Source organism: Artibeus jamaicensis, unplaced genomic scaffold (assembly GCF_021234435.1).
Source record: "Artibeus jamaicensis isolate MK-2021 breed Jamaican fruit bat unplaced genomic scaffold, CSHL_Jam_final contig_518, whole genome shotgun sequence".
Classification (NCBI taxonomy): domain Eukaryota; kingdom Metazoa; phylum Chordata; class Mammalia; order Chiroptera; family Phyllostomidae; genus Artibeus; species Artibeus jamaicensis.
Genome location: NW_026521870.1, coordinates 5,515,642 through 5,543,276, shown reverse-complemented (window position 1 = coordinate 5,543,276; position 27,635 = coordinate 5,515,642). Strand labels below are relative to the sequence as shown.

The 27,635-nt window shown below is 35.1% G+C and overlaps 1 protein-coding gene across 1 annotated transcript in view; it reads left to right on the top strand.

Annotated features, from left to right (window-relative positions):
- The window catches only part of SEMA3C (semaphorin 3C), a 179,862-nt gene extending 152,479 nt beyond the window's left edge, over positions 1–27,383 (top strand). Inside the window, exons 13-18 of the mRNA XM_053668930.1 lie at positions 957–1,045; positions 4,021–4,062; positions 7,403–7,560; positions 17,898–17,965; positions 20,477–20,607; positions 24,172–27,383. Of these exons, the coding sequence (XP_053524905.1) occupies positions 957–1,045; positions 4,021–4,062; positions 7,403–7,560; positions 17,898–17,965; positions 20,477–20,607; positions 24,172–24,585 (902 nt within the window). The 3' untranslated portion in view covers positions 24,586–27,383. The remainder of the gene's footprint in view (positions 1–956; positions 1,046–4,020; positions 4,063–7,402; positions 7,561–17,897; positions 17,966–20,476; positions 20,608–24,171) is intronic.
- The last annotated feature ends 252 nt before the right edge of the window (positions 27,384–27,635 follow it).

Below are 27,635 nucleotides of genomic sequence, written 5' to 3'. Positions count from 1 at the left end.
ATCTTGGTTGTAGGTCTTTGGATTTCATGACTTGGAATACTTCTTTCCAGCCCCTTCTTGCCTGTAAGGTCTCTTTTGAGAAATCCGCTGACAGTCTGATGGGAACTCCTTTGTAGGTGACTGTCCCTTAGCTCTTGCTGCTTCTAGGATTCTCTCCTTCATTTTAATCTTGGCTAATGTAATGATGATGTGCCTTGGTGTGTTCCTTCTTGGGTCCAACTTCTTTGGGACTCTCTGAGCTTCCTGGATTTCCTGGAAGTCTATTTCCTTTGCCAGATTGGGGAAATTCTCCTTTATTATTTGTTCAAATAAGTTTTCTACTGGTGGCTGTTCCTTTCCCCCTTCTGGTACCCCTATAATTTGGATGTTGGAGCATTTAAAGATGTCCTGGAGGTTCCTAAGACTCTCCTCATTTTTTTGAATTCTTGCTTCTTGACTCTTTTCTGTTTGGCCATTATTTGCTTTCTTCTGGTCCACTCCATTGATTTGAGTCCCAGTTTCCTTTTCATCAGTATTGGTTTCCTGTGCAATTCCATTCATTTCAATTAGTTTCGCCTTCATATTAAAAGTGTTTCAGTATATGTGATAATTTACCTTTCCAAATTATAAATTCACAGGTACATGCTCATATGTTAAAAGAAAAACAGCTCTTTCTTTTACTTGATATTTATGATGTATCTCATGAATTATTTTATTAGAACCATATTTTGGAAGAAATGATAGTTGCTTAATGAAATCACTCAAATTTGCTTTAATCCCATATTGTGAATCTCACCTGGTTTCTTTTAAACCAAGCTTATATATGATTCATAGAGTGACATCCTTATATGCTTAGAAAGGGTTTATGTGACATAAGAATAATATTTCAAATTCTAAGCCAGTAATTTTACATCTAAGTGTCTTTCTTCCCTTTAAAAAATGATTATAACCTCTCACTGTTCCTTTCTCTGGTTCAGATCGGGGTACTGTGCAGAAGGTTGTGGTCCTTCCTACCAACAGCTCTGCCGGTGGGGAGCTCATTCTAGAGGAGTTGGAAGTTTTTAAGGTTTGAACATCTCTTAATCTCTGAAGATGCATGACCAACAGAATTCTTTAGTCGTACAGCCACTTTGGAGAAAAGTAATATTTTATAAAAGATCAAATAAAGAATGTTATAAATTTTGAGTGTAGGCAACACCAGATAAAATGAGGCACATAGAACAAATATTTATCTGAAATATTTTTATGCATTTCAAGCTATCTTAACATAAAAGGATTAGTTTTTTTAGCTGTCATCACAACTTTAAGAATTTTGCATTTTTTAAATGAGTACTTGTGGTCAAAGTCTAAGAGATTTGCCATGAAAGGGCTTTTCTCTTTTGCTTTACAAACCACTGAAACCTAAATACTTTTATATTATTGATTGTTAGATAAACTTTCTCATATTTTTTAGCCAGGAATTTCAAGAAAACCTTTGTTTTCTTGCTTTCAATTCAAATGCCACCCTAATTAAGTAAAACAAATGTTGTTGCTTTATCATTCAAAAAATGTTCTCTCTGAATTTAAGATTTCACTGGATTATTCCTTCTGTCCTTCAATTCGTCATTTAAAAATAAAAATGAAAACACAGCACAATGGAAAAAGGCACACAGGGAAGTCCGGTCCTGTGGGATCTGACCTGGTCAGGGCAGAGTGCCTGTTCTTCATGAGTCTGTGAGCCTGGAAAGCAGACCGGGGTGTCCTGCATGTCCTCTCCTTAAGGGGTGGGTCACATGGTTCAAGTGAGCGCTTTTACCTGCACTCGAAAGAATGGGTAAAAGCACAAAGGAGCTGCTAGAATGAAGAAGAAACTTTGATGTGGAATCAATCCTACTACATTCTGCTGTATCTAACTAAACCAAGTAAGAGGCATTGGCCCGTGGACCAAAAGATTAGAGTCAGCCTTCACTGAATAAAAGTAGCATTTCAGAACTCAGGAGCACACTAGTGCTAGTCCTGTCTGTTGCTTTGTTTAGGTTAGTGGACTCAGAATGTATTAGCTTATTAATACCCATTACACAGTCATGAAAAATACTGAATTTATAAGCATTTAAGTGTTCAAGATTCAATGCTGTTAGATTATGTTAATAAATTTTAAATGTGAAAGAATATTTTCTAAAATGAATCAAATCAAATATACAATGGGAGGAATTCTGGCACAATTCCCAATGTTATTAAATTTACAATTTTTATTGCTAGACTCACTTCATAAACTTTACGTAATTAGTGCATTAAAATTGTGCTCACTAAATGTTGACCATGTCCACTCAACTGCCTTTTCTTTGCCTTGCTTTGTAAAGAAATTGATTGTTTCACTAGATTAACCACAATCACATTATGTATAAAATATACTTTTCTCATTTAATTCAATAGGAATGACTTGGGTAGCCAAAATAATATAAAGTACCTTATTCTAGACTTCTTTTGAAGATAGCAAAAATGCCATATTGTGGCACTTCATTTTTAATTCTGAAATACCTTTTTGGGGGGGTACTCAGGAAATGTTAATTAAGTAAGTTTGACACAAAACTCAAACATATATGTTAGGGAAAGGCCCTAAAGAAACGTGAGTTTTTCTGATCATGTGCTAACTACTTATGGTCTGTTATATGAGTTCTGTTGGTGTTATTATCACAAAGAATAAACTCTCAGTGGAAAAATAGTCAGTTAAAACGCATGCGGTGACATGCACCGGCGAGAGAGACTCAAAAAAATGGGAGCTTTCTTAGAGATGCGTGTGCCAGTGATTGATGTGGCTAAATTGAGAGATACAGTTACCAAATACAGTTCCTGTCTTCAACATGGTGTTTGTGTCACATTTTCAGAGGTGAGGTAAAAATAATTGGGTGTCTATGATGTACTGTGATGGGTACGTCAGGAAATGATGCATTTAAATTGAAAAAAAAGTTCTTAGTTAACTGTCACACTGATATACTGCAGAAAACTCAATGTAACTTTTTAAAAACAGGCACTGTGTGTTTTATACTGTGCAGAACCACAGTCTCTCATTTTAATCCCCTACTCAAAATATTTTCTGGAAATATGTCCAGCTCTCCTAAGCTTAACTTGAATTGGAGGTGCAAATATAATATTAGATGTTGCCTAGGTGGATATAACTTTCAACACTTTTTTTGTATGCATGTGTATTTCTAAGTGATCAAAACATGTTGCCAGAGCATATATATATATACACACATACACACACACATATACATATATATCACCATTTTATCTTTTAAATATAAAAATACACTTTCCAAAAAATAAAATAATTGTGGACATAGTTGATTTTGAGATGTTGCTTCCACTTCAGTTAATTAAATACAATTCCACAGACCATCATCAGGTTATCACATCTAATTTTTAATCTTTAAAAGTAACTAATACTATTTAAGAAGTAAAGTTATGAATGGAGTGACTTTCAAAAAGGATTACTATTTCAGGAAAATTCTTTAGTTCTTAAACTGGTTCACATTTATCCAAAGAGAACCCTAACATTATTACTTTGTTTGCAACAAAAAGGAATGAGTAAGTGTGAGTCAGGCCAATCCATCTTCTCAAAGCAACACGTGCCAGGTGGACAGTAGTGCCTTCTGCGCAGTGCTGTGCTGTGGGTAAGACGGGTACCGTTTCACAGCCTCCAACCCGCTACCCAGGTTCACTCCTCAGTTATTCATTGGTTTCAATATTCCAAGAAAGGCTTTTTCAGTTCTCCCAAATTTTCATTATTTTCTAACTATATTGATATATGTGTTATAATTGCAACCTTTTTTTTTAGTTTAGCATATATTTCTGTAACAAACCACCCTTATTCCCAATAGTGGAACTGTATTATAGACAAGTATTGCTAGACTTTGAAAAATACATATGCATTAGAAGAGAAATGTATTAGAAAAGAAATGATTTCTTCAATTTCAACAGAAAAGAGGCAATTCTTTGAATGCCGAATCCTCTTTAATGATTACCTGAGCAACTAACATAATATTTTTCTACTCTTTCCAGAATCATGCTCCGATAACAACAATGAAAATTTCATCTAAAAAGGTAAAAATCAACACCATTTTTATTTTCTTTGAGTGTAAAAAGTTTACTACTATGAAAAATATATTTATAATGTCTGAATAATTAATTTTAGCATTAACTAATTACTACTGTTTATAAAATACCACAAAATCACCTTCAATTTTTATGGAGAATTCATGAGCTATTAGTACAGACAGAAAAGGTTTATTTTTGTACAAAAAATTATCAGAGCAGAACATACATGAGTACAGCAGGATATCCCAGTACTTTGTATATCTTATATCCTCAAATATTACTGTGTGTGAAGCCAACCAAAATAAAAATAATCTTTCTGAAGAAAGAATTTAGTGTAATGTTTGGGCTACTATAACATCACAGACATTCTCAGGGGCTTGGAATGAGTAAGCGATCCTCTTTTGAGGTCTAGCTGCCAACACAGGCTTCAAACGCACAGTTCTATCTTTTAGGGTTATACGTCTCATTAAGTCTGAATGTTTCAAATTTAAGCTGTATCCAGGGTCAGGATTTTGGGAAGAAATGTTAGGCTATGATTATCAGGAATGTTTTATCTTTGTGCCTGCGCATGCAAATACACAAGAGTCACAGAAAGGAAAATCCATTTCCAGTCTCTGTGTGTGCAAAGTGTGCAGCTCTCCGTCCCCCCAAGATACCCCAAAACAAGCATTCTAAGAGTCAGAGTAACCTAATAAAAATGGAGTGGGTTTCAGGGTAGGGCTGGCATGCATTTGAATCCCAGCCTGACCATAAATTATGAACGAATCATTTAACTTCACTGAGCTAAGTTTCTGCCTCTGCAAGGTAATGCTTTTCTCACAAACAAATTAAATTATATAAATTGCCTAAAATAAAGTGGGTCTTTGTAACTGCGTTTGTAAGAGCCTAAGACTTATTTTTCTGGGAACAGAGAATAAAAGTTTTATGTGTTAGCACAACTGATGACATAACTTTAGTGTTCTTCACCATATTTGGTCTGCTACCCGATGAACAAGTAATCCACAGTCTGCCTCGTCCTATTTTTCACTTGATGTTTCTTATGAAGAAAAATAAAGAGGGTACAACCAAGCTAAAGATCTATTTGTAAAAATGTTTGTATGGTGCATAACAAACATTTTTCCAAGTAACAAGAACCTATTTGTCATTTCCCCTGGTATCCTAGAGAGTGATCCTTAGTTCAAATTGTCTTTGAAGTCAGCAGGGAAGCCCTTTGTTTACACTCATTTAATGGGAAGAGAAAGTATTACAGCAAAATTCAAAATGAACACAAAGCCATTTGCGTGACATAGTAGTAGTTCAATATACAATTACAGGTTTCAACTTGGAATTCCACTCGTGAACTTGTTCACAATCCATTCCACAAAATTCAATATTTAACACACACATACAAGAAAAACTGGATATTAAGTATCTTCAACATCTTAAAATGTAGAAAATTAAAAATGTTTTATTAAATCAGTTAGATAGAGGCAGGGGACTTACCTGATTTGGGGGGAATTCATTCATCCAACTGCATACTTCATTATTTTTAGTGTGAAAGAACTACATATTGCCAGTAGTATTTTTGAATATTTTTAAATGTCATGAATTACATACTTTTCCTAGGGCTCAAACTATATTATTGTCTATTTTATATTCCTTTATTCTCTAATTTATTCTTGCATTCTATATTAAAGAAAATAATTTGATTAATAAAAAAGATAATTTCTAGAGTGAAACTATCTGTATCCTTTTCTCAAATAAATCAGTTTCCTCAAAAATTTTTCATGAAGCTGATGCAATCACTGTATTATTATTTTTTAATTTATTTTTAGCAAGGTGAAGGGAGGGGGGAGAGAAACATCAATGTGTGGTTGCCTCTTGTGCGCCCCAAACTGGGGACCTGGATAGCAATCCAGGCATGTGCCCTGACTAGGAATGAAACTGTCATCCTTTTGATTTGCAGGCCAGCACTCAATCTACTGAGCCACACCAGCCAGGACCATTCACTATATTATATCAGTGTACTCCATAAACGCTATTTCAGATATTCCTAGAGAAATGATTATTGCCAAAATTGCCATTGTTTTCTTATGGTTTGAATGTGTCAACTGGGCCTTAACATTTTTAAGCCCAATTTCTGAAAGATTAATTGATATGAGTAAATAATTATTTTATGTTAGACATAGAGTGGGATGTGATTCAAATGATTTATTAGAATTGAAAATTCACAAATTGATGGTTTACTACTACTGTTATTTAACATTCATTGAGGTTTTAGGAGTCAGAAGCAATTCCAAGCATTGTGGATTGGCCCTTACATTTAGTTCTTACAAAAGCTCTGTAGGACAGGTGCTCTATTTACCCAGTTTTGCCAAAGAGGAAGCTGATATTGAGAAGTTATACAGCAATTTTATGATTGAGCCAGGATTTGAATCCCAAAAGTATTCCTCCAGAGCCTGCCATTGATTTCATTTTAAATAATATTCACATATATCTATATCTAGATCTAGATATATAGAGATGTATGTGCACATGTGTGTGAATATGCATGTATTCAGGTTCTAGCCTAGAGATTTCATGCTAAGTTGAATTGTATATCAGTGCTTTGTAAAATATTCAGTGTCCATTAGAAACATATCCCTTTAACTCCTGAGACCCATTTTAGGCACAGCGACAGGAACTGGAGCACTTTCGTAAGACAAACTCCTGACACTGTACAAATGACAGAGGATGAAATCTTTATTTATGACCAGGGGTGCTGAATAGCTCTGAATATACAGGAAGTTTAATGCACATCTCAATATAAATACTGATATTCTTCTAAATAATAAAAAAAATTCCTCTGTTGAGAAATATGTCACTTTCAAAGGCACGGGAAAAGAATTTTAAATTATATGTACTACTATCTACTTCTTTTTCTAAACTTAAAAGTGTCTTGTATTTGAGCCTTCACTTTTTCAAATTTACAACGTGATGGGTTGCCAGACTTGAAGAATAAAAAAGCTGCCTTGTACTTTGTGAAGAGACAGCATTAAAAGAAAAAAGCAAACATCGTAATTTAAATCTGTAATATATTAGCTCAAATCTGAGAGAACAATGAATCCCAATGTCTAAAACACATTACCAGTCTACACAGCGCTCTGAGTTTTTTTCTTTAAACAGGAAAGTGGTAATGTTATAGGCACATTAACATAGGAAAATTCTGTTTATTTTGGCTTTGTACCCCTCTGGATTCTGCTTCTCGTTTTTAGTCTACTTTCAAAATGAGTCCAAGGGTTTGTGGGCACGTATTATAATGTGTTCCTGCTGAAAGTCCTCTTTTAACTTCCACATCTGAAATAAATCATCGTCATTTTTCTAATAGCAACAGTTGTATGTGAGCTCCAATGAAGGGGTGTCCCAAGTGTCTCTGCATCGCTGCCACATCTACGGCACCGCCTGCGCTGACTGCTGTCTGGCAAGGGACCCTTACTGTGCTTGGGATGGCCATTCTTGCTCTAGGTTCTACCCAACAGGGAAGCGGTGAGTACGAACATTCAGCTGAAAGTCAGAATCGATGTCACCAGACAGTTGTGGTGCACTTCAAAAGCAGCACCGAAACCAGCAGCTCTGTTTAGCACCGCGTGTAGTCTGTGTATGAAAAAAGTACCAGTGCTTTATAACTTGAGATTCTCAGGGATATGTTAACTAGTATAAGTACTTTGGAAAAATTTTTTTCCTTTTAAAACACATCTGCAACACAAGAATATTTATCTTTTTTTCACATTTCCTGATTTTTAAGTCATTTTTATTTTATATGTTTGATTGAGTATACCCTGAAATCCCACCTTCCCCGGCTTCCCCTGTGCCGCTTAACTCTCTTGTTATCAGATGCTTGCGTTAATTTAGGCAAAAGGAACACTGCCCCAGGACGGGTACCCTGAATTGCCTTCAAAACCTTGACGACCATTCTTTACCTTTTAGAATGGTGACTGCATGGTTGCTGATACATTAAGAGAGTGAGGCAGTCTGACGCAGAGAGTCTTTTATCCAACCAAGCAAAGGCTCAGTTAGGCAGGAAACTCTGGACCAATCTGCATCATTTAGAAGGGGGACCACCAGAAGTGAAATTGACTTGTAGGACAAAGAATATACAGAATTTAGGGTCACCAAGGTCACAGATAATTTCAGTCATACCTTGACGTGGTTCATGATGGATGACAGGACCAAAACCTATAAAATCAGCGTCAACAGCAGAAAGCAAATAGGACCAGCCATGAGCACCAGTGATCTTCCAAGTAAAATCATTGGGGTGATGTTGTATTGTAGTTCTGCCATAGGTACACGCCTTTAAGGATACTGCCAGTTTAAACAGCCCTTGTGTTTATGCATACCAAGATTATTCTGATGCTCTTATCTATTAGTTCAACAAATTTGTATCACAGGATAATCATTTGCCAGACAATTTTCTAGAGCTAGGTCTATCTCTCTGAAAAACAACAATGAGAACACAATTCTTGCATTGTGGGACAATAAAAGGGAAAGACAGACAATATACAAATAAGGACAACCTCTGGTATATCAAAAAATGAAAAGGTCTATGAATTTTAAAAGCAAAAGAAGGGAAATAAGGGATGTGGAAAGCAGGGGTTGCAATGTGAAATACGGGGTGGAGGGGTGCACGGGAGGCCTTACTGAGGATGTGGTATTTGAACAAGGACTTGACTGTGAAGAGGATACCACCATGGCATCATTTGGGAGACTGGCGTTCCAAAGAAAGGGACCAGAAATCCTTAAAGCTGAATTGAAATAGAAAACTGCAGAGGGTTTTTTAACATGTGAGTGATATTATTTGACTTTGATTTAGTAAGATCATCTAGTTGAGTTTGTCTGGGACTGCCGCCCTGGGGTAGGGAGGAGATGGGGGAGGAGAGAGAAGCTGCAGAACAGGCTACTCGGATGATCCAGGCGAGATACAGTGGTGAGTTGCACCGGGATGGTGGAGGTGGGGATGGCCAAAGTGGGCTGATTCTGGATGGGGCGCACAGAAACTGCCGATGTGTTAAATGTGCAATGCTAGAGAAAGAGAGGCCTCAAAAATGAACCAAGTTCTCAGAACAGACCCCTGGAAATATGTAGGTAAAATTTAATGAGAAAGAAAAGACTGTGGAAAGAGTAGGTTTGAAGGGAGAAAGTTAATGGTGCCTATGAGATGTTCAAAGAGAGATGTTGATTAAGCAGTTAGAAATATGAATCTGGAGAAGAGAGGAGTGGTCTGGGCTAGACAGTTTGAAAGTTTCGTATTCAAAGTCATGAGATATAAAGAGGACCCCCATTCCTAAACTGGGAGTCTTTATTATCTGTGTTCAATGACTCCTGTTCTTCCAAGTCATTCTGAGATTTAGTCATGAGGTCTATGGCTTCTTTTGATTTTTTTACATACAATTTATTACCCTGGGACCCTTTCTCTGCACTGTGCTGGAGTTCTGAACTTGGACAAAAGTGTGAGGGAAGAAAATTCCAAGTGTAATGTCAAATTAAAAATGATTTTTGTAATTTTTTCATTTTTATGGTATTTTTTCCATTACCAGTTATCCCCCATACCCTCTTCCGCCTCTACCTACCGCACATCTGCCCTTCCATCACCACACCATTGTTTGTGTCTGCGAGTTCTTTTTCTCTATGCCCCAGCCATCCACCCCACAAAACACCCTTCCAAGGGCTGTCAGCCTGCTCTCAACCAATGAGTTTGTCTCTGCTTCACATGTTAGTTCAGTGTGTTCATCAGATTCCAACCATAGGAATGAACTTTTATGGTACTTGTCTTTCTCTGACTGGCTTATTTCACTTAGCACGATGTTCTCCAGGTCCATTCATGCTGTCGAAAAGGGTAAAATTTTCTTCTATTTTACAGCCAAGTGGTATTCCATTGTGTAAATGTACCATAGGCATTTTACTCACTCATTACTAATGGACACTTGGCTGCTTCAAAATCTTGGCGATTGTAAATAACAGTGCAATGAAGATAGGGGTGTATATATTCCCCTGAATTAGTATTTTAGGTTTCTTCAGAGAAATTCCAGAAGTGGAACCACTGAGTCATAAGGCAGTTCCATTTTAATTTTTTGAGTTAACTTCACACTGCTTTCCACAGCGACTGCACCAGTCTGCATTCCCACCAACAGTGCATGAGGGTCCCCATTTCTCCGCATCCTCTTCAACACTTGTCGTTTGCTGATTTATTGATGATAACTGTTCTGTCAGGTGCGAGGTGATATCTCATTGTAGCTTTAACTTGCGTTTCTCTACTGATTGGTGATGCTGAACATCTTTGCATATGTCTATCTGTATGACTATCTGTATGTCCTCTTTGAAGAAATGTCTATTTAGGGCCATTGTCCAATTTTTAATCAGATTGTTTGTTTATTGTTGTTGTTTTGGTGTTGAATTTTTTAAGGACTTTATAAATTTTGGATATTAACCCCTTATGAAATGTATTGGCAAATAAGTTCTCCCATTTAGTGGTTTGTCTTTTGTTGATTGGTTTCCTTTGCTTTGCAAAAACTTTTTAGTTTCATGTATCCCATTTGTTTATTTTTTCTTTTATTTCCCTTGCTGAGGAGATATATCAAAAAAGTATTACTAAAAACAATGTCAAAGATTTTACTGCCTATGTTTTCTTATATGATTTTTATGGTCTCTTGTCTAACATTTAAGTCTTTAATTCATTTTGAATTTATTCTTGTGTGTGGTGTAAGAAGTGGGTCTAGTTGCACTTTTCTTCACGTATATGTCCAATTTTCCCAAGACCATTTACTGAATAAACTATCTTTAGCCCAATGTATGTTTTTGCCTGTTTTGTCAAATATTAATTGACTATAAAGGCATGTGTTTATTTCTGGGCTCTCTATTTTGTTTCATTGATCTATATGTGTTTTTATGCCAGTACCATGCTGTTTTTTGACTACAATGACCTTATAGTGTAACTTGATATTAGATAGCATGATTCCTTCAACTTTATTCTTCTTTCTTATTCAGTCGTATTTTTTTTACTCCCAATTGTGACAGCAGTGATATTTCAAAATTATTTCCATAACTGTTAATAAGGCAATAGATTTTTCTTCGTAAACCATTCTAAAATCTGGCATCTGTAAAATCTGGAATATAGTCTTTAATCTATTAAACGGATTTGGTGCTGAGAAAAGCTGAAGCCCTAGACTTTCTAAGAAATGTGGGGACTATGAAGTGAAACTTACCATAGTCCTATAAGCATACCAGCCTTTTCTGTAAAAGAATTGTAGATTAGCACTCCTTCCCTGTAAAGCTTTCAGACCTTGGCTTTGACCAACCAGCATTCTTATTTAACAAACAGGAAATAGTCCTCAAATACAATTCTGTATTATATGTAGACTATCATTGCATATTTGAGATATACTTTACAAGTTTGTATTAAAATATGAGTTTTCTCATTTGTTCTCATATTCTACCACCTATTATAACCCCAGGTATTCTTTCCAAGATGTATACATAAACATAGATTCCTCATTGTCATCCTAGTGTCAAAAGTCATGATCTTAATCATATTCTTGCAATAATTAAAAAACTGAAACTATCTTGTAGTTCTTAATGTTACAGTATGGTGCCTGGTAGTAAACCTTGTATCGTGGGTTGGCTGTTAGAACTAATAAATAAATTTAGTAAAGTTTTAAGATATAAAGTTATTACATAAAAACCTGTTGCATTCTTATACACTGATAACAAAGTATCATAAAGAGAAATTAAGAAAACAGTCCCATTAAAATTATATCAAAAAGACTAAAATACTTAGCAATAAATTAATCAACAAGCACATTGAAACTTATAAGACAATGATGAAAATAATTGACAAGACAATGATGAAAATAATTGACGTGACACAAATAAATATACTTTGTGCTCATAGATTAGAAAATTAATGTCATAACAATGTCCATAGTACCTAAAGCAATCTACAGATTCAATGCAATCACTCTCAAAATTCCAATGACATTTTTTGCAGAAATAGAACAAACTATCCCTAAAATTTGTATGGAACCACAAATGACTCCAAATAGTCAAAACAATCTAAGGAAAGAAGAACAAAACTGAAAGCATCACACTTCCTGATTTCAAACTATATTACAAAGCTATAGTAATCAAAACAGTATTGCACTGGCTTAGAACAGACACATAAATAAATGGAACAGAGTAGAGACCCCAGAAATAAACCTACATATATATGGTAAATTAATTTAGGACTAAGGAGCCAAGAATATGCTATGTGGAAAAGATAGTCTCTTCACTAAATAGTGTTAAGAAAATTGGACAGCCACATACAAAAAAATAAATAAAGCTGGACCACTGTCTTATACAAACACAAAAATTAACTCAAGATACATTAAACACTTGAGTATAAGGCCTGAAACTATAAAACATAGAACAATAAGATATTAGTCTTAGAAATGAGGGGGAGTTTTGTACCTTACTTCAAAACAAATCAACAAAAGCAAAAATAAGCAACTAGTTTTACATCAAACTATAATGCTTCTTGACAAAAAAAAAACAAAAAGAAAAAAGAAAAATCATCAACAAGGTTAAATGGTAGCCTACTGAATGGGAGAAAATATTTGCAAATCATGTATCTGAGAAGGGATTAATATCCAAATACATAAAAATCTCATACAAGTCAATAGCAAAAAAAAAGACTTTGTACAATTCAATTAAATAATGAGCAGATGATCCAAATAGACATTTTTTCCAAGGAAGACATACAGGTGGCCAACAGGCACATGAAATGATGATGCTCAACCTCAATCACTAATCATCAGGGAAATGCAGATCAAAACCACAATAACACCTGGGAGAATTCCTATTATCAAAAAGATAGGAAATAGCAAATGTTACCAAGGATGTGGAAAGAAAGGGAATCTTTGTGCACTGTTGGTGAGACTGTAAATTGGTACATTCACTATGGAGAGCAGTACAGAGTTTTCTCAAAAAAAAGAGAATGGCTTCATGATCAGCAATTCCACTTCTGGGTATTTTATTAAGTAAAACAAAAACACTATTCGAAAAGACATATGCACCCTAATGTTTACTGCAACATTTTTACAATGTTGATTTTGTATATTAAAATATATATACAGCGGAATACTATTCAGCCATAAGAAAGAGTGAAATCTTGACATTTGTGAAAATAAAGATGGACCTGGAGGGCATTATGATAAGTGAAATAAGTCAGACAGAGTAAGACAATTAGCATATTATCTCACTTATATGTGGAAGTTTAAAAACAATAACAACAAATGAAGCTCAAATATATAGATAATAGATTGATGGTTGCCAGAGGTGACGGTTGGAGGGTGGGTGAAGTGGATCAAAAGGTACAAACTGCCAGTTACAGAATGATTAATGTATGAGGATGAAATGCACAGCATGGTGACCATAATTAAGAAATGCATGGTGTGTTAAGCCTAGTATGCAATACTGAATTGCATATTTGAAAGTTGCTAGCAGTATAAATCTTAAAATTTGTCCTCACAAGAAAAAAATTGCAACTATGTGTGGTGACAAATGCTAACTAGGCTTATCTTGGTTGATTACATTTTAACATATATACATATTGAAAAATTATGTTGTCCACCTGAAACTTACATGTCAGTTATACCTCAGTAAAACAGTATAAACAAAACATATATGTGTCATGGGTTAGACAGTAGTAGCTATTTAAAGAGCTATCTTGGTGATATGTAGGAATTTTCTAATTATATGAGAAAGAGCCAAAAATATAATATACGTGATATTCTTTGGTCTGCCAATCCATACTCATCTTTGGCTCGCATATTGGAAGTTTCATGAAATATGTCTATACTATTTAAATTCTCCAAATTATTTCCAATCTTAGTGAAAGCAAAGCATGTTTGCTGAATGAGTTGACTATTTACTGAGTTATCACATATTTAGTGTTTATTTTCTTTAGAGATTAAATAGTAATGATAAAAGGTCTGGGGAATTTTCCACTCTTATTTTTGTTAGTTGTGTTAACTTTCCTGGTGTTACTGCAGTTGTACTATCTATCTGGAACAATAGCACGTAGAGGAATTCATATGAAATAAAGACAGATCCTTTGTATGGGAAGGAGAGAAAGAGTTTTCCTAAACTATCAGTCGAGTCCATACTTTGACATAGAGTGGTTATATGTTATTGGCTCAGTAGTTTCTCTTTAAAAAGAGAACTTTTTAAAAAGAAATTATTAGTAAACAATGTCAGCATTTTCCTCTTTACCCGCAAGTATTTTAAATATTTTGGCATTTGTATCAACTATTGCAATTTAGACTCAAAAGTTACTTATTCTGGGTTCAGATACATAGTTAGAAATTATATAGAAATTATATTTTAAGACAGAATAATCAGTTCAGTCTTCAAGTAAATATCTGTTTTCTATACAAGAAGAAAGTGATTTCATTGTTTAGCCAAAGGAATAGACTATAATGAAGGACACATTGGCAGCTTGAGACAAATCCCAAATCCTGCATGTAATATAACACTGTATTTATTCTGCCTACCAGTGTGCTTTTGTGATACTGTATGAATGCCTTACAGGGAATCTTCTATACATACAAAAGGCTCAGATGACGGCCTTGCTGATCTCATCATTTAAACCAAATCACAATAATGTTTTTTTTTTCTTTTTGTATTTTAATGTCTGAAGGCTATGTGATACTGCAAATGGAGATTACCCAGCTTTCGGGTTCAAATACATGATTGAAGCATAACACACTGTTGATCATAGAAAAATAAATTTAACCATTGTGAGTGGCATTGCTTGTTTTGATGGCCGAAAATGGTCCATTCAGCCATAAGAACTATCACACGGTGCTTATATAATGTACATGCACTTAGCTGGCTGATAGTAAATAATTCTGTGACTTAAATAGATGAGGTCTGTTCAGAAGTTATCCAGCCATATGACATAAAAAAATAGACACATTTCTTGAAGAAGATACAAGATACAAGAAACATTGTACATAGGACAATGATGCTTCAGTCCCCTTCAGAGTAAGCACCTTGGTAACTCACAGTTCTCCCAGTCACCATTGGCTACTCTGTCTTTTTTTCCTGAAATCTCATCAGTGGTCTGAAATCCCTTCCCTTTCCGAGGTGATTTTAGTTTTGGGAAAAGCCAGAAGTCACAGGGTGCCAAGTCTGTACTGTAGGGGGCTGAGTCACCTGGGTGACTTGATGTTTCACAAAAAACTGCATGAGATGTGATGTACAAGTAGGCACGTTGTCGTGATGAAGCTGCCAATCACCAGTTGTACATAGCTGTGGCCTTCTGAATCATCCAAAGAGCTTTTGTGGAGGAATGTTCAATCTTAATGCAAAATTTGCTGCAGATTCATTGCCCTACTTGCTCAGTCATTTTGAATGTAATAGCCACACAGTATACACAATGTCTACCGCTCCCACTGACTAGTACATTGAAGTCATCATTGTTCACACATGCACATACCAGTCCATTCTCCTTGGCTGCCAGGTTACATCCATGTCATGCAAACCATTCTCTTTATATTAACAATGGCTGGACTTTTTCCAGACAGACCTCATGTAGCAAATGCAATTCAGTAAAAATCTGATATACAAGCTATTCTAGAGTTCAGCAATAATCATCTTTTCTGAGACAAGAGTGACTTATACTAGTTTTTTTGTGTGGTTGTATAGAAATATAAAATTGAGCCCTGGCTGGCATAGCTCAGTGGATTGAGCGTGGGCCTGTGAACCAGAGTATCGCGGTTCGATTCCCTGTCAGGGCACGTGCCTGGGTTGTAGGCCAGTTCCCAGCAGGGGACGCATAAGAGGCAACCATACATTGATATTTCTCTCCCTGTCTCCTTCCCTTCCCTTCTCTCAAAAAATAAATAAATAAAATATTTTTAAAAAAAGAAATATAAAATTGAATATGGATCATGTCACTTTTTTAGAAAAGCCTAGTTAAATGACAAAATTTTATACCTGTATTTTCATATATAGAATTGTATAACCCATTGAGTACATAAACTATCAACAACTTGCTCTAACCTTGAATTTTTTTCCATTATCAATGACTTTGAGATTAGTTTTGCTCTGTAAATTTGATAATCCCTGTGTGATTTTAATGTTTCTGTTCTTCTTACCAAATATTTTAACTTATCTTCAAGGATAAAAATATTATGAGAGACTTAACAACTAACCCACTGAGGTTATATGCTCCTTCATATATGCTTCTCAGCACTGATAGCAAATGGTCAGTTTATGCCTGTACTCCCAGCATTTAAAGAGAGTTCCCCTCCTAGTCTCTTACAGCAATGTTCATATCCACAAGTCATTCCTAAGAGAAAGTCAGTTACTCTATTTTGATTTGTTGAACTATGTAATGCAACTGAAACTAATATATGCAGCTAATACTAAGACTCAGGATATTAAATAATTAGTTTGCAAATAATCTAAAACTTTTATTTAAATACTGACCAACTTACAAGGAATGTAACTACATTTTTGAAATGCTTAAGCTAGTCATACATGACAATTAAATGCAATGAGTGAAACTTAATGGTTTCTGGATAAGCTTTTAAAAATTTATAAGAAATATTTTGAGGACAACTAGGTAAATTTTTAATATAAAATGTGTATTATATGATGTCATGGACCCATGGACAAAGGCAAAGGGGTGTAAGATAAAGGGTACAAGTGGTGTGTGGGGCGGGGGAAGGGGTGGAGGAAAGTGGAGACAACTGTACTTGGACAACAATAAAATACATAAATAATAATTTTAAAATGATGTTATGGAACAAATAATATCTTTAGTGTCATAATGATATGTAGGAAAGTTATTTGTTCTTAGAAGATGCATGCTAAAGCATGCAAGGGTAAAACATCATCATGTCTGCAACTTATTTTGTAAAGATTTTCATTTATATGTATATTTATAGTGCATACATGACATATACTAGCATATGAGAGGATACTAAATAAATATGGCAAATCACAACAATCCATGAGTTTAGGTACACCAGCATTTTTTTAAAGATTTTATTTACTTATTTTTAGAGAGGAAGGGAAGGAGAGAAACATCAATGTGTGGTTGCCTCTCATGCGTCCCCTGCTGGGAACTGGCCTGAAACCCAGGCATGTGCCCTGACTGGGAATCGAACTGCGATTGTGTGGTTCCCAGAACCACGCTCAATCCACTGAGCTACACCAGCCAGGGTGGTACACCAGTATTGATTGCACTCATATACCTACTTTTCCATGGACTTGATAATTTTCAAAATAAACAAGTTGAAAGAAAATGCTTATTCTAGTAAATGAACAATTTTGCTTTACTTTATACAATATTAAATATGCATGTTCTATCACTGTATAATTTATTTTTGAAATGGTTTGATATTTCTGAAAATTGTTAAAAAGCACTAACTTTTAAAAGAGACATGCTTAATTAAGAAAAAATATAAGAAGAAAGGTGGTAGTACTTTATACTTTTAAAGTGATCATCTTAGAAAACTTTGAATGAATGTGTATATGTTAAAAGTTACACTATCAACGTGGAACCTAACATTTACCCAGGCAATGCACATAATAGAAAGTTCATAGCCATTGTTTCACAAGTAGTAGTTGGGGAGAGACTGAATTAGTTTAGATTAAAAGCAAAGTTAAATAGCCAAATTATAATGAAAGCGTTGAACAACAAGTATCAGATAATCAGACCTCTTTTCTTTATGAAAGCTTAGTCAATCACCAGATTTTAAAGTGAAAAATGCTGTCTTCTAAATGTGATACAGTTGGCAGTGTTAATGCTAAGTATTTTATGTTTCTGCACTTAACAGGAGGAGCCGAAGACAAGATGTGAGACATGGCAATCCATTGACTCAATGCAGAGGATTTAATCTAAAAGGTAGTAAAAGTGAGCTGTGGTCAAACTGGATAAAGAGTAGCAGTGCTCCATATTGCATTTCAGTTAGGGAAACTTTGCAATAGATTCCAGTGTTTCATTTTAAAGAAAAATTTGCTGTAAAAATTCTTGGTATTCATATGTGGTAAGTCAATATTAAATGCTGTTTGTATGTATACTAAGAATTGTGAAAAACATAATAGTCATTATTTTGTAACTGGCTTATTTCACTTAGCATAATGTCTTTCCCAGAGTTCATTCATGTTGTAGCATGTCGAAATTTCCTTCCTGCTTAAGGCAGAGAAATATTCCATTGTATGTACAAATAATTTTTAACCCATTCATCATCACTGGACATTTGGGTTGCTACCAGTGGGGGTGACTTTGCCAGCAAGTCCCTTCATCTGCTACAGATGAAAGTAACACTACCAAGACATGATTTGCTTGGGGAGGAGAGGTGGCCAGTCTCTCAGAGGAGAAAGGCCAAGAGCCCCTTCCTCAACTGCTTTTATTGGGTTGTAATACACAGGAATACAGATGGCAAGGATCAAACAGTAGATAATATTTCAAAGAAATCTGAGGGCTTAGTCTGAGTCAGTGTCTGTCAGGAAAGAGGGATTGCAGACATACTCATTTCCTGCTTGGACCCTTAACATATGAATGAAAGCACTTTTAGCAAAGCAGGCTTCACAGGACTTTTAGGAATTCTTTCTTATGCCCGATCACCCCAGATCCTGCTCTAGCTGGGCAAGGGGCTATACCAACTCCCCCATCAAAGATTTTCAGGCTTAAGTGGATTAGAGCCAGGAAGCACTTCTCCCAGAGGACATGGGGACTTGGGCTATGTCAGAATAGCAGGGGTGGGAGGGTCCATCACTCCCTCTTTGTTGCAGCCCCCCAAGTCCTTCCATGATGGCCTCCCAAGTGATCGTGTCTGGCTTAGGTTGCCCTCCTCTGAAGGGTCTTACCCATCCTGGACTATCCAACCATGCATTGGGGGCAGAGGAAGAAGCAGAAGCAGTGTTTGCTGCCAGAGACAAGCTTTGTCTCCTTTGTGCTCACATTCCAGAGGTCACTCACTCAGCCTTAGCCATGGGAGTCAGTTACAACTCCTGAAACCAGGCAGAGCAGTTCCCAACAGTTTCCACCTGTTGGTTATTATGAATAATCTTACTTTGAGTATTGGTGTCCTATAATGCCTTGATTTTAACCAATTTATAATCACTCCATATACTTCTGACAACTTGCCTTCTGTCTTACAATTAATCTAATCCTTTTCTTCCCATCCGGACATGGAGGTATCATGTTGCCATACTTTCCCCACTAATCCCCTCTCCCCACCTCACCCTCCACATCAGCCCAACCAACAGAAGTATCTCCAGGCAGAACTTCCTCCTGGTTCACCAAGGTGCTACAGATGTGCTGTTGTTAACAATTAATACCGAGACATCGATTGCTCATCTTTTCGAGTCTGGGTGTTTAGTTGGGAATGACTTTCTTGTTCCTAACTACAGCAACTAGAAGGAGAAAATTAAGGTACATTTTGCTTAATTGTCCCATAAATCTAATTTAGGGAGTACCTTCAGTTTATGTTTTCTCTACTTACTATTTTATAAATCTAGTGTCCGTCCTCCCTAATAGTCATGGTAGCCACGGTAGTTGGAGTATTGGCAGTGCAGGTAATGAACAATTGCTGATGTTGATTTTGTGTTGGAACCTGAGCTACATGTTTTTTCTTTATGGATTATCTCAATATTCAAAAACAATTCTCAAGTAGAGTCTGCAATATTTCTATTCCTGCTTTATGAGCATTCTGTCCATGTCTAAGCTACCACATAATTAGACTACATGCTTTTCTTAATTTAAGAGTCTCAGTAAAGAACCTGTACGATAATCTATGTTTTAGAGCCAAGTCAAAATGAGACACATAAAGATCAAGTAATTTGTCTAAGTTTATACAGCCAGTAGCAGTGAAGCCAGGGTTTTACATCAGGCACCTCTGAGTCCCAAACCTGTATTCTCAACCACCGCATCCCACTGTGGCCACACCTGGCTGTCTCCTTTTTCCAATATTTCTGAATTTTACCTATGCTACACTGAGTATGGGTTTACGTGTGAGATGAACCTGGCTTCAGTATTGCCTGGTACTTACTAACTCCTTAATAGGCTGTGTTTTTCCTCATAACTTACAGGCTCAGGTTGCTCAGCTATGAAAAGCCTAGAGAACCTAAGTCACAAGGATGTTGTAATAATTAAATGTTTAAAGTGATATTAAGTGTTTTCCTGTTACTGTTGCACCTCTACTATTTGTTGTAGAGTAATTCTTAAAGAAATATTGATTTATGTCCTTCTCTTTAGACTAAACGAAACAGGTAAACCATGTGTAATAGTCTGCTGGTTAAATGATTGAGACTGCCTTTCAGGGGCTGTCGTAACTGATGAAGAAATAGATATTCAAAAGGGTGAATATGCTCTAAATTTCATTATTCCTCTCCATTTGTTTTTTGTTTCTAGCATATAGAAATGCAGCTGAAATTGTTCAGTATGGAGTAAAAAATAACACCACTTTCCTGGAGTGCACACCCAAGTCTCCACAGGCCTCGACCAAGTGGTTGTTGCAGAAAGACAAAGACAGGCGGAAAGAGGTGAGGAACGCAGCCGGGCAACAATCAGTCAGGCTTCGGAAAGAGCATTAAACCCCCATCCCTCAATGAGGTTCAGATCAAAGGAAAAAGGAAAAGCATGTGAACATATTTTTATGTCTTTGGGATGACAAGTGCCACTTTCCGTAGAGTCCTTTGTCTGCAGAGTTGATGGATTAATTAGAAATCCTCTCTGCCTGCTCACCTCTCTAACACGGTGATTGAAACAAGAGCTGGGGCGCACGGAGGGGGTTGGGGGCGGGGCTGATGTGAAGAAGCATTTGTAAAAGAAACAAGATGTGTGCAAACCCAGGAGCCAAGTGCTCACACAACGGCACCTTTGTGTGATTTACAAGATGAAAGGGGCTTTAGAAGAAGTTCAGTTTTCCTCAGCAAGAAATTACCTGAAACCGTAACCTTTATGGTAAAGAGCATTTCCCTGCTGCGTGGTAATTTGTTCTCACTGCTTTATTATTCGTAACGCTCAGGTGTTGTCTAAATAATATATGGAATTATTGTCTGTGGGACCATTGCCTTTATTTAGTGATTTTGGAAAAAAACTAAAGTTATGAAAGAACACTTACATTAACCCTTCACTAACTGAAAAAAAAAAGCTGTTTTAAAGGGAAACATTATAAAATAGCCTAGGGTGAAATATTCTAAATAGTGAATAATGAATTTCATAATATTGGTGTCATGTTGTCCCGGTCAATATATGTATTGACAGAATGCATGTGAAAGCCATAGAGTAGTGTTAGCAGTACACCATGAAGTCCGATGCAGCAGAGGGGCAAACAGAGCCTTCTGCGTGTATGTGTGTACCGTGTGGGCAGTGTAGGTACTACGCATTACGCTAATCAGGGCTGTGTAGAATGGACCCCAGGCTCTGTAGAATGCAGATGCTGCATCAGAGTTCTAAAAGAGATGTTGGTTCCTATGAGAAAATATTAACTCTCAGACATGCCTATCCAAGATGTTAAAGATCTGTTTAGGAAACTGTATGTACTCTGTCACTGGGTATTGAGACACAGGATGATGACCATTAGCAAAGGAAGGGACTTATGTATCTGGAGAAAAGATGAACTAGATAGACTTCAGGGCCCTTTTTTTCTTCCAGAACTAAATCAATGTATCAATGATACCAAAAAAAACTTTAAAAATTTTATTAATAAAAAATTGTTTATTTGATATCTATTTTCTTTGCTACAATATCTATCATAAAGAAGTCTTGAGGTTTCTACAGTCTAATTACTTTTAAGTTATTTTTAATGGATGTGGATTATAATAATAATTGTTTTACAAAGTAACTGGGGTAGAAGTTATAATATGTGACAATGACTATCACGGAGGATGGATATGAACCATCCTTCCTAGGAAAGTCTGTATGTATGTATGTTAATAAGAAATCTAAAATTCAAGCAGTAATTATCTAACAAGAATAAAATGTTTGCCTTTTATTCAGCAGAAAGTTTAGTAGATAATATACAATAATTGAATACAATTTTTATTATTTAAAATTAAAGTAAATTAGGATACATAGCCTTGAGTACATATATAGCTACAGAAATTAATAAATGAAATTCAAAATGGAATTTTATGAATTAAATCTCGTGATAATTCTAATATTCTATTTCAGAATTCTCAAGAATGTGGTGAATTAAATATTAATTACTCCTTTGATTATTTTCAATAAAAATATAAGAATAAGATATAATTTAAGATTATGAAAAAATAACTATATAATTATAAAAATGTGTTGTGTGCTGAATTTAGGCAGGGCACAAGTCCACTCACTCTTACTTTAGTTGAATGTACTATTGATATTTTAATGATTTTATCCTAATTCTTTTTTACTAGTTTAGGCAAATATACACTATTTTTCATATTAATGTTGTATAAATATTGAACTTTTCTCAAAAAGTAAGACAAATGGTAAAAACTGGTGGAGAAAAATACAAATAGTTTTGCAGAATAGCATAAAGTAAAAAATAAAAGCCCTCCTCCCCTTCACTTTAATACATTTTCCCAGCTCCCAGAGTATAAGGATACCAAAATGATATATTAAATTATTATATATTTCTCCAAATATTCTCCATAACTTTATATGCTTTTTCACACAGTTTAATATCAACATATGTGGAGCTACCTCATTTTTCTTGGTTGCATAGTATTCCATGATATAAACACACCTTATGTTTTTTAAAACTATCATTTGGCTAGGGTTTTTCTTGTTTTTACTCTTGTCAAAAACAAATAAATATCTGCATACTTGTAAGAGTATATCTTCTAGACAAATTTGAGAAAAAAATTTGGACCAAATCTTTCTTATATACATGTTATATGGTATATTATCAATTTAACCTGCAAAATTTTCTCCAATTTTGCACAAAAAATGAAAGGCTTTTTTTTCTTTCATTTCTGAAAGTATTTCTACATCACTTAAACTATTGCTAATGTATATTTAAACTTTCAAAATTAAATTAACATCCACATTTTCCTTTATATATTTTAATATTTACTTCCTGCTCTTTTTTAGTTCTGTTCTGTTGTCTGTACTTCAATGCTATAGTTTTCTTTCTGTTCTGTTGTGTGTGTCTAACTTTTTTTTATCTACAAGAGCCTTTCCTTGATTTGGATTCCATTAGTAATAAAATAAACCTCTACACAGAAATATACCATTAAAAAACACTTCACGTGCATTTCTTTATATTATTTTGAGTCAAATTTCTTTTTTCCTCAGTGGAAGTATATTGCCGAGAATACACCTCAAGAAAATTTTTACCACTTCAGTTTTTAATCTGTTCATTGACAATACTGTAGCTGGAAATGTAAGGAGCATGGATTTCTAGCATTTATCTGATACCTGGCAAATGATAGCTTTTTTTTCAGTATCAAATTATAACATAAGTACATATTAACCTTATAGCTTTTTATTATTTTCCCTTGAAATAAAACCTCTGAGAAGTCTTACAAGACAACAGCATTCCAGCTTATTTTTAGTGATTCTTTAGTGTGAGATAATCGGAAAAAAAGCCCCTAATAATGTTCAAAACGGCTTGTGTAATTTTTAGTTAGGAGAATATTTATTCATTCACTAAAAAAGATAAAATGCAATCATATAATTGTTTTTTACCAATAAGTATTTTCGTTACAATAAAAGTTGAGAACTCCAGGATGACATAGATATTTTAAATAATATATGAATTTCTTTTGCTACGTATGTGGACTATGAATCACATTCCTGAAGCAACCAATATTCTGGGCTTATCTGTGGAGGAACCGCTTGTATCCAAAAGGAATGCACAAGCTATTTTTGGCAATCATGGGCGATGGCTTCACCCTCTCTTCAATGAGTCAGTACACTTCTCTCGTTTAATGAGACAAGATCTCCTGTACAAAAGAAGGCCATGAGACTCACCTAAAATCTGTGTCCACCAGGGAGGAAGTTAGTTATTATTCCATATTTTTGCCACATTTGTGAAAGCCAGCAGTATTCTGTATCTGTTGGTCATGTTTTTAGAAGATACAGGGTTGGATTTTCAGAACTCTGGTGTGTCTCTCTTTCAGGTCAAGCTGAATGAACGCATCATAGCCACTTCACAAGGACTCCTCATCCGTTCCATTCAGGATTCTGACCAAGGACTGTACCACTGCATTGCAACAGAAAACAGCTTCAAGCAGACCATAGCCAAGATCAACTTTAAAGTTTTAGACTCCGAAATGGTAGCTGTTGTAACAGACAAATGGTCACCGTGGACCTGGGCCAGCTCTGTGAGGGCTTTGCCCTTCCACCCAAAGGACATCATGGGGGCATTCAGCAACTCTGAGATGCAGATGATTAACCAGTATTGCAAAGACACTCGGCAGCAACATCAACACGGAGAAGAATCTCAGAAGATGAGAGGGGACTATGGCAAGTTAAAGGCTCTCATCAATAGCAGGAAAAGTAGAAATAGGAGGAATCAGTTGCCAGAGTACTAATGTTTTTCTTACATGGGACTTATGATTCCCATAGTGGTCAATGATCCATCCATCTTCAGTGATCAAATTTTGAACAGTCTTGTTCTTACCCCCAGGAAATTCCTGAGAAAGGTGATCATACACTCCTAAAGTGAATGTTACATGAACTGAATTGAGCATGCATTTTCTTGTATGATGTCGACTAGCACTAGACATGTCATGGTCCTCATGGTGCATATAAATATTTAAATTAACCTAGATTTTATTTATGTCTTTATTTACCTTTTCTTCAAATCCATATAGTGGTTATAAAACCAGAATTTTTACATCCCTTAATTGAACGAGGGCCATAAACCTGTGATCTTCCTTTCTTTAAGGATTTCTAGTTGTCACTGATTTAATATATGAAAACAGATACCAAGTTTATCAATTTTACATGGTTAAAGTTGTATAAATGCAGGTGACAGAGTAGCTGTCGAAGTATGTGGAATAGAAAAAAGACAAGGAAGAGAACATCTAAGTTATATTAAAATGGGGTTCATAAGGAGAAAACGATGAGTTTATATGCTTTGAGTTAAATATGTTGTTAGTGACTTTTAATTTTGCAAAAATTGCCAGTTGTGGAGATCTGTCATTGTGTGCAGAGTTGATGGATTAATTAGAAATCCTCTCTGCCTGCTCACCTTTGTTCCCTTGTATCAGGAAGGTAAAATGAATGACCCTCACTATAAATGTCTTCAGTTGGAGTTATGTCAGTGAAGCATTTAAGCTTATATTTCTATATTTTCATCCTCCAAATAAAATCACTTTTTCTGGAAGTCATTGAAGTTATTCTAGACGCAGAGACTATAATCTAATACTGTTTAATCAGTTATTGAGTTTGTTCTAGTATTTCAGTCTTTGTGACGAATTAAACAATACAAGAAGAAAATGTTTTCAAATATCACCCCTCGTGTACATGAGTGATGAAACCATCACAATGGAATAACACGAAAAACAAAGTAGAAAATTAAATTTTATTAACAAAGGTTTATGGAAATGTGCCTAGTTTTTAACTTTAATAATTAATTATGAATTAATTTCATGATTTCACATGTTTTGTTGTTTACCAATCTCAGATATTATCTGGATTATTAAGTCACTAGCTTATTTTTAATGATCTTTTGTGTGTCCTGAGGAGGTGTTCATTTTGTGGAGAAATGAAAAAAGTCTGGTCTGAATAAAAACAGACATACTTTCTTTTAAAAGGATGTTTGTGTATTATGTTCATTAGTATGTAAATACAAATGTGGGAAGTTTTGTGATGAATAAAAGAATTATCTTCTAGTTGTATGCTTGAATTATATTATTAGAATAATTTAATAGTTTTAAATTGTTTAAAAAGTGTAAAACTCAATAATTTATTGAGTTTTTTTTACTCCAAATAAGATGAAATAATATGAACGTATCTTCTTTCTTTCATGTTTCTTTTAAAGTCACAAATTTTGCTCTTTTATTTCATTTACCATTTAAGATATTTTTATGTTTCCAGGCACAAACAGAAATCACATGATATACCTAATCAAAATTTATCACAAAACTTTTCTTTGTAGTTAACCTTCCATGAAGAAAGTGATCAAGGTAAATAGGTCACCTTTTTAAGCACTGCAATACAAAGCTTCAAGAACTAAAAACCTTTGTCAAAATGAATGTAACCAGCAATCAGAATCTAAGAATATGATTAATTATCTAAGTGGTAGTGAATTCTGACATTATAAGAGAAAGCCTCAGTGGGCTAAAATAGCTTTTAAACCCAACAAAAATGTTATTCATTTTTAAAGAAGAGCTATTAATGAAAAACTATTGTTGCAAATGTATATGATTCTGAAGTAGTCTCTAAAGCAACTTATTATACAAATAATTTGCCTGCTTAAAGGTTCTAAATAAACTTGTTTATTTCTCCTCTATGTGCACAAAAAGAAATGTGTGCAAAGCCAAAACCATCTTCTATATTTGGTCAAGCTCTTCTATATACAGAATTGAAAGTACATTTGTTTCAGAGTCAGAAAATAGGGGAACCTGCACAGGACCCTTTGCCTCATGTACACCCAAACTGATAAATGACAAGGGTGTTTGGTGTGCTAATGTTATTTGTGCTGTTTAATACCTTTTACTTTGAACATTATTAAATTGTATAGGCTATAATTACTTTGAAAATTATAGAAATACTTCTTGAACAGAACTGCCAAATGTAAAGAAAATGTCCTTTTTTAAAACTATTGTTAAAGTATACTGAATGTTGGTGGTTGATTGGTTTCATTTTCTGTAGTTTGACAATTCGAAGGCTTAATATGTTTTCCATTTGTCTTGTACATAACATTGCCTAGAAAAGCACTTTTTTTCTAAGTGTAGGTTTGTGAATAAATGTTAGCATGATGAAACTGTCCTTACAGTGAATGTTCACTCCGTGTAAGAAAATAAGCTAAATGTAGTTAGTACATTAATATTTAATTGGATATTGAATAAAGCATTTGCCTGTCAAAACTTAGATTTTGAGATTTCTTCTATTTCTGGGCTTGTAATCTGTAGTCGTGGAAGTGGAGAAAGAAGAAACAATAAAGATTAAGTTACCCCAACAAATCTTTCAATCTGGTGATTCTGTACCACTTCCTAATTTCCACATTTTTTTTCCTCAGTATCTTCCTTGCTTATATCTCAGTTTAACCTTAATTTTTGCCCTGGCTGGTGTAGCTCAGTGGATTGAGCTCGGACTGAGAACCAAAGGGTTGCCAGTTCAATTCCCAGTCATGGCACATGCCTGGGTTGCAGGCCAGGCCCCGAGTATGGGGTGTGCAAGAGGCAACCACACATTGATGTTTCTCTCCCTCTCTTTCTCCCCTTTCCCCACTTTCTAAAAAAAGTAAATAAATAAAAATTTAAAAATAATGTCATTGTATTCCTTCTATTAATTTCAGTGCATTTCTGGAGCTTTGTAATTCTTATCTAAGTAAAAAAAGTTTTAAGAAAAAGATGACAGTTTCCTGTATATACCCTTCTATCTAAAGTCAAGAGAGACTGTAGCTTTGTTTGGA